This window comes from Urocitellus parryii, chromosome 2 (genome assembly GCF_045843805.1).
Source record: "Urocitellus parryii isolate mUroPar1 chromosome 2, mUroPar1.hap1, whole genome shotgun sequence".
Taxonomy (NCBI): Eukaryota; Metazoa; Chordata; class Mammalia; order Rodentia; family Sciuridae; genus Urocitellus; species Urocitellus parryii.
In genome coordinates, this window is record NC_135532.1 from 222571368 (window position 1) to 222585673 (window position 14306).

Below are 14306 nucleotides of genomic sequence, written 5' to 3' on the forward strand. Positions count from 1 at the left end.
TCATTGCTTGTATGAGAGCATTTCTGCAGATTTGGCATCTAGGGCTGAACAAGTTATAAATTAGGTAATCTGCCAGGCCAGGCGGCAGGAGGCATGGGGTTTCAATGGCAGGGCATAGATTTTGGATTCTGATACCAACTTACTAAATGAATTGAAGGGACCCCTGGGGGAAGTGGGAGAGCACTCCTCAGTAGGATCTCCTCTGCCTGAGGACGAGCTTGGGACCGAAACCCAGACTCAAAGCCAGTGGCGGGCGCCAGCTCCCCAGCGGGTAGTGCAAGGCGCTCTAGGAGAGGCAAGGCTCCGATAGGCAGCAAACGGCAGCCCAGCCCCCCACCCCAAAGGATTGCAAAACTCTCGCGTCCTCGCCTGCTTCCCCCAGCGCTCCGCTCTCCCAGCCTCCGCTCCCGCACACCCCGCTCACGCGCCGCGAGGAGGAAAGAGGAATGGGTAGGAATGGGGGCGGGGGAGTCCGCGCTCGGGAAATGCCCCGGGAAGCAGCCGGCGCCGGTGGAGATGCACTTGGCGAGGGGGAGCGCAGGCTCCAACTCGCTGGGAGCCTCGCGGCTCTTTCACAATTCCCTGCTCTCTTCCTTGACCCCCAAGTCACCCCAGCAGCCCCCGCCGCAGAAGGGTAAGGGGACAGGGCGGGCTCGCTCGCGCGCGGGACCCCGGGGGTATTTCGGGCCCTCGCTGCCCCTTTAAGGGTTCCTGAAACTTTCCCTCTGATATCAGATGAGCCTCGTCACATCCGTTGGCCGCAGCCTCCCGAGCGCGTTCCGAGGAAATTCAGGACTCCAGTTTCCCGGGGAAGAGGCGCGGCCCGAGACCAGCGAGTGGGCAGGACCCGCGCAGGGGCCCTCGCGCCCCGCTTTGACCTTGGGCACGGGGAGGGGCCCCTGCGGGGCAGCCAGCGCCCGCCAGAGGGGGCAGCGGCGAAGAACTTGCTCAAGTTGGAGGCGCGGGTTGGGGCGGCTCCGGCGCCGCCGCCGCCTGTGAGCCTCCTCCCCGGCTCCTCCGCCCCTCCTGCGCCGCCGCCGCCGGCCCGGTGCGCGGCCAGCCCTGCCCCGCCGCCCCTCAGCCTCGCGTGCCCGCCAAGTTGCTGAGCCGCCCGCGCCGCACCGGCAGGCTCTCCTCCCGGCTCCGCCGCCGCTATGGGCGCGCTGGCCAGGGCGCTGCTGCTGCCGCTGCTGGCCCAGTGGCTCCTTCGCGCGGACCCCGTGCTGGCCCCCGCGCCCTTCACGCTGCCCCTCCAAGTGGCCTCGGCCACCCGCCACCCGGCTTCGCCCGCCCCAGAGCCCGTGACCTCCGCACTGGCCCGCGCCAATGGCCTGGCGCTCGCCTTGGAACCCGCTGGAGTCAATGCCAACTTCTTGGCCATGGTGGACAATCTGCAGGGGGACTCTGGCCGCGGCTACTACCTGGAGATGCTGATTGGGACTCCCCCGCAGAAGGTAGGTCAGTAGGCTCCCGCCCGCCCTACGGACCCGGCGCCCGCGGTCCCTGGAGTCCTCCTGGCTGCAACCGCGGGCTTTTCAGGGGCTCGGGGCAGAGTGGGGAGGTGCCCAGAGATGTCTTCGTGCGCCTAACGTCGCCCCTAAAGCGGCAGCTGGAGGGGAGAGAAGAGTGGGGAGCTCAAAGGGGCATGGGGGTCGGGGAGCGGGCCCGCGCGCTGGCGAGGCGAGGGATGGCTGGCCGTGCCCTAGGTGCCGCTGAGTGGAACTTGTTAGCACCCCACCCCCCGCCCTCCGGTGTGGCTGGCCCGCGAGAGACCTGTAATGCGCCTCCGGCGCGATTTCCTTCACGCGAATGACACCTCCTTCCAGCAGGATAGGTAGCAGGGGCCTTGGGAGAAATCACCTCGTGTTACTGTCCCCTGCCCCCCACGCTGTCTCACATGCTGCTTAAAGAGGCTCATGGCCGGCATCCAAGCTGCAGTACCCTTTAAAGGGATTTGTACATGAGCTCAGCTAAAAGCAGCCAGGTTCCGAAGTGGTTCGCTGTCGCCTGCGGAGCGAGCTGCGTTGCCTCTGGCCCGCTTTTCTCTGTGAGTTGGTCTGTTGGCTCCTTGGCTGCCCCTGCGCACGGAGCCGCGTCTCCCCGCGCGTGGCTGGGAGGTGTGAAGTGCAGGCTGAGCGAGGCGGTGACAGAACAAGACTCCAGTCCAACAGCTTTCCTTTTCTCTTCCTTGGATGTTCATTTATTAATATATTTTGGTAGTAAGGGACATCTTAAGAAAATAGAAAGGAAGAAGCCTACCAGGAGTTGATCTGACCTCTTGTTCCCTTCAGAGCCCCCAGTGCACAGGTGAAGTCGAGTTTTCTCCTCATTGCATATGCTGTAAAGATACTTTATTTTTATTTTTAACATTGTCATTTGGGTTTTAATTCTGCTATGATTGCCCATAAATAGAACATATTCATGACTTTTGTATAATTCTAATTAAATTATTCAAGACTTAAAGAGGAAAGATATGCCATGCTAGTTCTTTTTTTAAAAAAAGGAAATATGACTGAACAACTTCTGTAGTTGTTTAATTAGTTTAACAAAGAAAAATAACCTTCAAAATGCATTATTTTTTTCTCAGCCCCCATTCTAGCTGCTTGTTTGGAATGGGGTGAGCCTTCTCTGTGGCTGCAGGAGTGGGAGGTGGCTGGAGGGCAGGGGGGATGGGACCACAGTCAGCTGAGGAGGCTTAGTGGCCCATGAGGACACCACGTGGCGGTGGGAACCTTGTGAATTGCTTCTCACAAGATCCCACGGGACATGGGATAGACTTTTTTGTGTCCTGTGAAATCTCTTGGAACAAGCCCTGAATGATTCCCTGTTTGAGAAACTTATACCTTTTTTAGGGGGGGGGGGGGAAAGCTAGCATTGGCTTTAGAAGGGACTTCTCACTGAGATCCAGTGAATGCTGGCAGTTCTAGGGCTGAGATGAAGGAAGCTTGGAAGCCCTCCTTCCAGAGCAAAGTGCAAGAGAAAGTCTTGAGAAGAAATAAAAAATACTTCTTGGGCTCTCTCTCAATAAAAAAATAAAAAGATTTCATAAGTAATAGCTTGCTTTTGTTAATTAATTCAATGACCTTTCTTTCAAAATGAAGTTTAATTAATTTAATTAACAGAATGTAACACATTGGGCACCTGTGCTCATATCTTTACCATAGCCAAAGAGGTGATTGGATCAAGGTTATTTCTCAAACAGGAGCATGTTTTCAGGGCAGGCTGTTTTATAAAGACAGATATAACTTTTAAATTGATGGGGAGTGAAATATCTGGGACCTCTTTCCTGGCTTGATTTACTGATAAGCTGCTTTATAGCAAAAATCCACGTACATCATTTTCTGCAGGCCTACTGTAAACCCTTAGGTGTTGGTGACATACATCCTGTTCACTCCTGTCCTGCCCTGAGATGTCCTGACCACCAGCAGGGCATTCGCAGCTGGCCGAAGAGGGCAGCAGTGGGGTGGCTTCTGAAATACCACTCATGGGCCACTAAGCCTCCTCAGCTGACTGTGGTCTCATCCTCCCTGCCCTCCAGCCACCTCCCACTCTGTTAATGGTCAAGAGTCATGCTGATTCTCTGAAGCCTAAATAAAAATTGCTTAGGTGGAAAGAAGAATAGGATTATAAATTCAAGCAATAAATAACCAGGACTTTCAGGAGTTCATAACATGGATAGTGTCCGAGGGCACCGTGCCTGACAGACAGTGCGGAATATTCCAAGTGTGTTTTTCCTGGGAATCCTCACAACCTCTTACCCCTGAAGTTCTTATGTGCATCAGGGAGACGAGAAATCTGGAACTTGGAGAGGCTGAGTGACTTGCAAGGGCAACAGGGGAAGAAAGAGAGAGAGAGCTGAAGTAGAACCCAGGGAGCTGGACTCCAGAACCCAGCTTCCCAGCCACCAGCTACATCCTGTTCCTTCCCCCCCTCGCACCTCCTGACTTCTTGGGTTGTGGTTTTGAACTAGCCTTTCCAGCCAGAGGTCCCGCAAGCTCACACCTCAAGGTGTTAGTGACTTAATGTGTAACTGCAGTTGGGCTCCCCACCCCCCAGCTGCCCCATCGCCTCCTTCCTTTAGGGCAAAGCTTGAAGAAGAACACAGTGCATAGTTGGATCCAGGAACGAGTGCCAAAGGAACGGAGGGAGGAGTTTGATGGGAGCTGAGCCTTGCAGATCCCTGTCTCCTGTGGGAAAGCCAGCCCTTGGGAGTGTGCTTGTTCCCTGAAGGCTTTAATCAACAACTGGGGGTCCATTGTTCTGCCGCCACTCTGTGAGGAGTCATAGACATCTGCCCAGAAACCCAAGTGAGAGCGGCACAGCCGTGCGCTGGCCCACGTTGGCATGGAGATGAGAGCCGGGTTGCACACTGATACCATTATGTGACTTCTTTCCAACAGGAGAACCAGCATCTGCTGGAACCATGCAATTTGGTCTTAATAATAATAATGGTGTTCTAAAGTGATTATAATTATAGCAATTTCCATTATTTAAAAAAATCTTTCATGCTAACACAGTAAATCCAGATGAAGATAGGAAAGGTCTGCAGCCATACACTTTGTAGAGGCTTCATGAAAGCATTTGGGGCTTCTGTTGAAAGATTTTCTGTTGTCTCCACTAAGATGGATGAACAGCAGGGAAATCTGTTTTCATATTTAAGCACTCAAATATAAACAGCCAAGGAATCATTTGGGGGCATGTGTTCGGATATCAGCCTCTTAGTTGATAACTGTTTGGGAGACTTTGGATTGAAAGTTTGTTCCAAGCTTATAGAAATGAAGTTCGGATTTTTCCCAGTAATTCATCCAGGGTCCCCGAAACACAAAGCTGACGGAGGGAAAGGAAGGTGGAACAAATATCTAAGGTGGTAAACTCTTAAAGACAAAAAGCAAGATACAAATGTACAAGATACAGAGGTACAGATGGCAAGAAAGTCACAGCTAGTCTGACATTGGCTCCTTCAGGGCTTTGGCAGAGGAATTTATCAAAGGCTCAATTACAGAGGATGTGAAAGGCAGGCCCAGGAATCAGCTCAGAGCAATGGAGCGGTGGCAGGGTGGGGGGGTGCAGATCTGGAGGAACTGTCACTGCAGTATTAGAGCTGCCTCCCTTCTTGCCCATCGAGTGTGCAGCACCATGATGGACCTTTGGTTGGTTGGTTGGTTGGTTGGTTGGTGCTGCAGGGGATGGGGATGGAGCTCCAGGCACCTGCCAGGGCTCTGGACTCTGCCACCAAGCTGTGCTCAGCCCCTCACACTAAGGGTTTTGCCCAGCTCACCTCAGTGAACTCTCATGACATCCTGCGCGTCCACGCAATTATTTGAATTGCTTTCAGATGGGAAATCTGAGATTCCGAGCCAGGACTGTGTCCTAGGGAGGAAGAGAGCGGGCGTGCTCATCCAAGAACACTGCCTGTTCCAGTCTGCAGCCTGTGCCACTGCTCTGTATGATTTTAGTTACAGTAACCTTTTAAAAGAATCACCTTCATCTTTCTGGGAATGCCTGGGTGTGGCTCTGTCACACCTGTGCCTGTGGGCAAGTGGTGAATCTTCCCAAGCTTCCCGTCCCCACCCAGGCTGCCCTGAGAAACCCCTGGAGACTGGACCAGTCGGAAGTTTATTCTCTCAGCCAAGGTATCCTCAGGGACATTCTCCTTCCAGGGCCCCAGAGGAGGTGCCTTTCTTAGTTCTGGGTGTCAATGGCTGTCAGGGGTCCTTAGCTCATAGCTGCACTGCTCCAACCTCTGCCTCCATCTTTCTGTGACATTTTCCCCTCTGTGTCTCTGTGTCCAAATTCCTCTATTTTTTTAGGGACCTAGCCATCAGACTACCTGACTTTATCTTAGGCATCTGAACGGACCCACTTTGCAGAAGAGCTTCCAGGGACGTTCTTCAGCACGTGCAGTTGCCCCATGGACAACCACAGATGGCATATACTATGGTGGTCCTATGACCCTGTGCGGTGTGGTGACGTTGTAGCTGTCTTAGTTGGTGTAAGCACACTCCATGATACTTGCGCAGTAAAAAAACTGTCTAATGATGCATGTCTTAGAACGTCTCCTACTGCTAAGTGCCGTGGGATCTGTGTCATGTTGGAGGACACAATTTAGCCCACAAGTTCATTATGAGTTTACCTTTCTGTAGTAGGTTTTATTCTCTCACACTTTTTAATTGCCAGTAACTTCACTCAGTCTTTCAAGTGTAATGTTCATTAGCAGCAGTGAGCAAATGGTGGTTTTGGTGTGGGACTGATGTGGAGCCCACGGCAAGGAGGTGCGCTGGGGGATGGGAAAGGAGGAGAGAGGGTTTCTGCGGCTTTTCTTTGTTTCTGTATTGGTTTCCCCATTAGAGAGTAATCGCTTAAAATTTTAATATGTCTCTTATCATGTTGCCACCTCATTCTAGAATTGCTGAAATTAGTGCATGATGGCAGAAATATATCCAACTTGTGCAATCTTGGGTCAGCAATATTTAAATACCTCTGACTAATAAAACACTCTTGTTAGGAACAACACAGATTTTTGAAGCTTGTGTATTTCATGTTTTAAAGACTTTGTGAGGCACCTGCTAAATCAGGATATATTTAGTATGAAATAGACAGCCCGGCCCCTCCAGGACTTCTCCCGTGGTCTTACTGCCCGCTTCCCTGTGTCGCAGGTGGGCTGACTGAGCCCATCGTCCTGCGCTGGGCGCTCTGCTCCTCCAGCCTGCTTCCTCCAGCAACGATTGCTGATCGCTGCTTACTGAAAACCAAAAGGGGAAGGATAAGTTTAGCTATTCCTGTCTTAGTCTGTTTTCTGTGCTTTCACCCACAATATCACAGATTGGGCAAATTGTAAAGAAAAGAGATTTATTTTGGCTCACATCTGTAGCCCTGGATCAAGGGGCCACATCTTGGTGATGGCCTTCTTGCTGGCAGAGTCTCAGGGCAGCACATGTGTCACAGAGCAAGAGACCTAACCAAATGGCTGCTCTAGCAGACTCGCTCCGGATAACTCAGTGGGGTAGGGCTAGAGTGGGACATTTGCCTAGCATGTGGAAGGTCTTGGGTTCAGTCCCCAACACTGCAAAACCAAAGTAAAAACGAGAGAACATGTCAACCTCTCTGTTAATCACAAGAATTGGATTAACTCATTTACAACAGCAGAGCCCTGAACACCTTTTAAAGTCCCACGTCTTCCTGTCTCCTAGAGGGGATTAAATTCCAACATGAGTTTTGGAGGGGGCACATCATATAAAACTGTAACAATCGGGCTAGTGGTTCCTCCTTATGGTGGAGGTACGCAACTATACTGCACCTGTGAGGAGCAGTTCATTTCTCTCTCCCTCAAGCCATCTGACAGTATTTTGTATCTCAGAGCAGGATGTATTTTGTATCTCAGAGCAGGTCAAGTCTTATCCCCTGGAAGGTCCACCCAGGCTGAGGCAGTGGATGGCCTGGTGGCTGCTGATTCCTGCACCACCTTCCTGCAGAGTGCAGCAGGAGCTGGGTAGTCCGACCTACAGATGAGCAGGGTACTATTGCATCCCATCCACGAGTCTCTTGTCTATGACTAATGATGGCCTTCTGCCCCTTCTTTGCTCCTTTGCTGTCTGCCATGGCTCCCACCTCCTGGTCACCTTGCTCTGCTACCCAGCCTCGGTAAACACTGGGGTTCTTTGTTCCTTTGTAACAGTGGATACCACCTGGAAAATAACCTACCTGTGAGGCAGGTACATGGCTCATAATGGCTTCTGTAACTTCTCTGGCTGTGAATGCACACTTACAGGTGAAGTGTGAGGCAGAGAGTGTGTCACATATTCTGTAAGATTGTGTGTGTGTGTGTGTGTGCGCGCGCGCGCGCGCGCGCGCGCGTGCACGCAGGCATACACGAGGGCAGGATGGTTGGATAGGCTGTCACGTGGCTCCCCTGGGTGCCTTCCTGGCCCAACTGGACTATTTGCTATTTTGCCTATTGCTACTCAATAAAAAATGGACACTTCTTTGTTCTTAGAATTCTCAAAAGAAGAAAAAGCGCTCTGGGAGTGCAGACATAACCACATTAGGGAAACAAACGGAGCTGGTCGTCTTTGAGTTGGTACTTGCTATCCAACACGGGCTTCAGGGTGGATGTGTTCAGATTTTTATTATGTGGCACATCATATACCTGTACCTAGAAGTGCACGCTCCCAGCTCTGCCATTTGGGGAAGACGAAGAGGACTGTCTGCCTGGCAAGTGGGGCTGCCCGGGCCAGCTTCATCATTCCAGGGAGCCGTAAAAGGCCAGGGAGAGCACACTTCTGCCACCTCACGCCACGGAGGGTGGCAGGAGGAGGACTTATCCTGGCTGCCAGGACAGCCTCATGCTCCCACTGCAGACTACTTGCTCCTCCAAAATGAGAGCTCCGGAAAGGGCCTTGGCAGTGGGCAGAGACCCAGGGAGACCCAGCAGGTCTGTGTGACTGCCAGAACCCAGAGAAGACCTCTGAGGCAGCCTCTGGAAGACACACCCTGGAGGAAAAGGTGAAGGATGGAATCCAAGTTTTCCCGGTCGGGCTGTCGGACCTCGGGAGCTCTGACCGGAGGGAGGGTTGGTTGCTGGAAGGAAAGCTTCTTCTAGGGCGGGGGTGGCTTCCAGAGGCCTGCATGGAGCTCCTGGGCCCTCTCCACTGCATGCTGCGCCTTCCAAGGAAACGCATAGGTGTTTCTCCATCAGAAAATCCATCAGGAAGCAGAAGCAACTGTGGTGTGCGCAGTGGTTAGGAATCCGGGGCTTTGGGTGCAGATCCCAAATCTGCTTGCTGTTATCCTCACCTGTAAGTTCAGGTACATGACCAGACAACCTGAGATCTCTTCTAGAAGCTCCAAGACCCCACTGCTGTGCTCTGTTCTACTGGAGAACATTTTTGAGCCCTCATTCTTCACCCCCAGATGAGTGCTGCTTTGACTTTCTGCAGAAGGGAACCCAGGGTCTGCTGAAGGGCAGTCATCTCAGTCAGCGTCCTGGTGTGGGGAGGGGCCTGCTGCTGGCTCATGGTCACGTCTGGGGACACTGCTGCCCCAGATCAACTGACCATGGGAGGATGAGGAATACTTTGCAGAGCTGGTTAAAAACAGAGGTTCCTGAGACCCAGTCCACACTTAAAGGATGAGGTTCCGCACCTGGGCTGAGAAGCTGCATATTCCAGCTCTGACCTAGGAGCAATCCTCAAGCCCCCAGAGCAGCGTCCAGGGCTGCACTTGAACACTATTTGGGGGCTGTGACAGAGGCCAGAGCCCTTGCCAGTGGGGCCTGTACACAGAGTTCTGTTCTGTCACCTTCTTAGACATGTGATTTGGCGGGGGGTTCCCTCTCTGCCCTTTGAGAATCTTTTCCCAGGTGGACTGCTCCAGAAGCTTCCTGGTGTTGGGCAGGTTGGAAACAAGGAAGGCTTTCTCCAGGCTCAAGTCCTGAGGCAGTGCCGCTCAGAGTCTCCAAGTCTCGGGGCTGAAGGCTACCTTTTGAAATTTCCAACCTGTCTCAGAGCAAAAGTTTGTGAATCCAGAAAAATGAATTTTCAGGAAGCAAAGTGAACATGAACCAGAGGTGCTCAACACAGCGTGGTTCTTTTCACTGTGAAATGTAACAGACATCCCTCTGCAGACCAGATGGGACCTGGGAGCAGCCGGGCAGTGGTTACCCTGTTACCCTGAGGAAGCCATCTCAGCTGCCAACTGGAAATTGTTACAAAAACTCCAGAAACACATTGTTGTGCCGCCTCCTCCCTTTAATTAGAGGGTGGTCTGGTCTGGTCTTGTCTTTTTTTGCTAAGCAAAAAAGGAAATGTGGTAAGAGCAGGTGTTGTGCTCTCTGTAGTGTCCTTCCTGGGGAAAATTGAGGGCTGCCCCTGGATATGCAGGTAGAGCCCATTTAAATCTTGTGTTGCAGGGCTGGCCATATGCCCAGCACCTTGTGAGTTGTGGGTCTATCAGCCACTTGTGTGGGATCCCAAGTAGAGGTTGAGAGTCAGCAGGCGGAGGAGGGCAGATCATCTCACCTGGCAAAACAACTGTTGCAGACACCTGTGTTCCCACATACATCATGCCGTCCCTCAGAGCCCGTCCAGCAGTGTTGAGCCTGCTTCCCAGGGTCTCAGAGCAGATCAGTCACAGCAATGAGGAGAGGGCTCCAGGGGGTTAGTCTGCCAGTGTCTGCATTGAGGCCAGCCATGCCAGGCCTCTGCCTCCTCGTTTCCCTAGTGGTTTCCAAGAAGGCAGATATTGTACAGATAAAGCAACATGCACTCCACTGCTACTGTGAGGCGTGCACTGGGTAGATATGCTGGGGTGGTATGCCGCATGGTACGGGCTTCCCAGATCTTAGCTCAGCAAAAAGCAAGAGCCGGGAAACAAAGCTGGGGAGACAAGCAGAACACACAAAACGGAACAGGGCTAGGCACTCACATTCCGGGTCTGTGTCCCCAAGGAACCTCAGTCTTGCTTGCTCATCCCAAAGCCAAGACTTCTGTCGCCCCACCTGCACCTCCTTGCCCTCTTGCAGAGGTGAGAATAGAGCTTCACCTCCGTGCAGACAGGCCTAAGAGTGGTCCTCAGCCCGAGGCCAGCACGGCCTGCCCAGGGGACACTGGCATTGCCTGGAGACATCTGAGTCTTCACCAATAGCGTGATGCCACCTGGACAGGTGAAGGTCAGGGGTGCCGCTCAGCATTCTGCGGCACATATGATGCCCCCACCAGAGAAGGATCTGGTCAAAGTGAAAGCCGTGAGGAGTGAGAAGCCCCCACTAGTGCCTGGCACACATGCCCAAGGAGCAGGGGCGGAATGCCCACTGGGAGCCACTGCACAGGCACAGGGAGGTGCAGAGGGGACACCTGCTGATGGCTGCCATCTTTGTCCTGTCCTTCCTTGTTCCTGACAGCAAGATCCTGAAAGGCTTGGCAGTGCCTGCTAACTGAAGTGATTGGGGACCAGAGAGGAAAAAGAATTTTGAACTAGTTCCAAAGCCTGGGCTTGCTTTCATTCCTTTATTCAGCATGTCTATTAAGTACCTACTGTATACCAAGCCCATTCTGAGCTGAGGGATACAGCAGTTAACCAGACAAAGATGGTCTTTGGGAGGAAGATGGATTGTGAAGAAAGCACACAGCATTTCTGGTTAAGTGCCATGTCACAGCACAGCCTGGCCACGGGGGTTGTACGTCAAGAGTTAGAATGGGTGCTGGGGAGACGTCACTGAGAGGTGCAGTCAGACTCAGACAAGGCCCAGGCCCAGGAAGCTGGGGGCAACCAGCTCCAGGACGAGTCTGGAAATGCAGACCATGCCCAGGAGGCGCTCAGTGTGGGCGCATGTGCGGGGCCCCTCTGAGACACCTGCCTTGGCAGGAGCTCGTCTTCGTCTGTTTTAAAGTGTGCTCTGAGATGGGGTTCTGTGAGAATAGAGTATGCAGACATTATGCTCCCCTGCCTATAAGGCATGAGGGTATGAGTGTGAGTGGTGTATTTGGGAGAAGACCTAAGGAGTCATGGGTAGGGACCGGGTAGGATAGAGACAGTAATAGGTGGGGGTAGCAGGGGCTCATCCCTAGGGGTTTCTGAGAGATGAATTCAGCTAGGCTCTGTGAGGGGCTTTGCTGAGGAGATAGCTGTGGGGCACTGTCACCCCCTCCTGTCACAGTCTGGGAGGCCACGGTGTGAGGAGGAGGCTTAACCCTTCAGCATGGTGCTTCTGCAGGGCACGGCACACAGGCATGTTGGGTTCCCGGTGCCTGCATGGCTGGTGCAGGCGAGGCCCACGTTTGAGGAATGGAAACAGCAGTTGCTGTCCACTGCTGAGTGACTCAGGAGCATCACTGCAGCCCCATTGTCATGAAGTAGCCTTAAAACTGTCCTTCAAAATCACGACCTGCTTGTGGGATTCAGTCTCTAACCCGGAGCGCCTCTTGGGAAGCGCGCCTCTCAGGGCTGTGTCATGCATTGGGCTTCTTCAGTGTATGGTACCAAGCAGGAGACGGGGGTGGGGCAAAGGGAGACCGGGCTTGAGGTTAAAACAACCACAAAATCGCTTTTGAAAATTGAATGTTGGGACCATAAGGACTTTCAAAACCTCTGGAACAGCTGCGTGTTCACAAACAGGTGGCAAGTCCCAGATCCGTGAGCATCCTGTGATCCACGCACACGTTTACCAAAGGATGGCCCCAGAGCATTTTGCACATGAGAATTCACTATGCCCTGGTTTTATTGTACTCTCCGTAACATGGGTTCTTAAGTACAGTCTCGCTCCACAGAATGACAGCGTGATCAATGGCAGTCTGCATACAATGCTTGTCCTGTAGAGTGAGAATGGGGCTGAAGGATTCCTGTTGCCTGGTGACATTGTCACCACTCTGTGTGACACAGCAACGTGTTACTCAGCGTTCACAGTGGTGCTAGTAGAAACAAACCTATTGCACCGCCAGTCGTATAAAAGTGTAGCACAACCCACACAAGCATAGTCATCTGATCCTTGAAAAGGTGCCAAAGGATACAGTGGAGAAGAGACAGCCTGTTTAGCAAATGGTGCTGGGAAAACTGGTTACTCACGTCTAGAAGAACGAAACTGGACGCTTACTTCTAACCCTGCACAAAAGTCAGCTCACAGCCTCGGAATTAGACCACAAACCATGCACCTCCTAGACACAGGCGTGACTTTCTCAGTAGGACCCTAAAGCTCAGGAAATAATACCAAGAGCTAGTAAATGGGATGCCTTCACGTTAACAAGCTTCTGCATAACGAAGGAAAGAATGAGGAATGTGAAGAGAGCACCTATCGAATGGGAGCTACTCTTCTGAAAGAGGATTAATATCAAGAATATACAAAGAGCTCAAAAAAACTTTACAGCAAGAAATTAAATAAGCCAATTAATAGATAGGCAAGTGAATTAAACAGACACTTCTCAAAAGAAGCAATCAAATGCTAACAAATGCATGAAAAAATGTTCAACTTCATTAGTAATTAGAGAAATGCAAATCAAAACTACACTGAGATCCCATCTCACTCCAGCTAGAATGGCCGTCATCAAGAACACAACTAATAATAAATGCTGGAGCGGATGCCGAGGGAAGGATCCCTTTACCCTGTTCCTGGGTGTAGCTCGCGTGTGCAGTGGTAGCAGTCTGTGGTGGCACACAGGCCCTGCCACGCCTCACGGCTCACGGAGGACCTCCCCACAGCCACGCAGCCCCGCAGGCTCCGTTCAGGTGAAAGCCCTACACTGGTGTACCATTTTTTTTTTTTAAAAGAATGATAGTTTTTGTTTGTTTTTTTTTTTTTAAGAGAGAGTGAGAGAGGAGAGAGAGAGAGAGAGAATTTTAATATTTATTTTTTAGTTCTCAGCGGACACAACATCTTTATTTGTATGTGGTGCTGAGGATCGAACCCGGGCCGCACGCATGCCAGGCGAGCGCGCTACCGCTTGAGCCACATCCCCAGCCCTGGTGTACCATTTTTTATCTCTAATACTGTGTTACTGTCTTTCCTGAGTCTCTGTTTAGATTTACACCTACCTCCCATGGTGCCACAGTGGCCTCTGTGTTCAGTAGAGAGACTGCTGGGCCACTTAGCCCAGGTGTGCCGTGGGCTGTCGTCTAGGTCTGTGCAGGTGCTCCCTGACGTCCCCATAATGATGCAATCGACTGACAATGCATTGCTCAGTATATCCCCATCGTTCAGTGACACTGGCCGTATGCACGGATTTTACAAGCATTTGCCATCCTTGTCGCCCTCCTTTGATTAGTAGATACACGAGCATTTGGGCACATGCATCTTCTGTCGTCCACCTCCTTGCTCCTGTGTCCCTAGGAGAGACTTCCATGCTTGTGGAGTCCGGCGATGTGCTGGGCTCCTCCCCTGAGCTGGTACCTCACGGGGCTGCTTGTCTCTGTCTCTGCAGACACACGCTCGCTCGCTGTCCTGGGTTGGGGGTCAGGAGTGGAAGCCCTCAGCATCACTGCAGGACCTCCAGGACCTCCAGGACCTCCAGGTCAAGCCTCACGCTCCAACCCAGCTTTGTGGGGGCTCCTCGTGGGTGCAGGGGCGTGGCACAGCCAGTGACCCACGTCCTGCCATCCCTCAGGTCTGTCACCAGCTCAGGTCCCCACCCCCTGGGGGAGCCACTGGGCCCCAGGAGCCCAGCAGTCCTGGTTCTCTGATACAGCATCTCCTCCGTTTGGAAGCTCTTCTCACATGGTCTCAACTGGCTCCTGGCCCTCTGGGAACATCTGAGACGCTCTTGGACCTGGCGTTGGGAACGTTCTCCACCGTCTGAGCCTGGGTTTTTCTTCTGTTTTGT

The 14306-nt window shown here is 52.4% G+C and overlaps 1 protein-coding gene across 2 annotated transcripts in view; it reads left to right on the top strand.

Annotated features, from left to right (window-relative positions):
• Nucleotides 1-1081: 1081 nt before the first annotated feature.
• Bace2 (beta-secretase 2) overlaps nt 1082-14306 on the top strand; it is an 87711-nt gene continuing 74486 nt past the window's right edge. For both annotated transcript variants that reach the window (XM_077795418.1, XM_077795419.1), the window contains exon 1: nt 1082-1454. In XM_077795418.1, the coding sequence (XP_077651544.1) occupies nt 1155-1454 (300 nt within the window). In that variant the 5' untranslated portion in view covers nt 1082-1154. The remainder of the gene's footprint in view (nt 1455-14306) is intronic.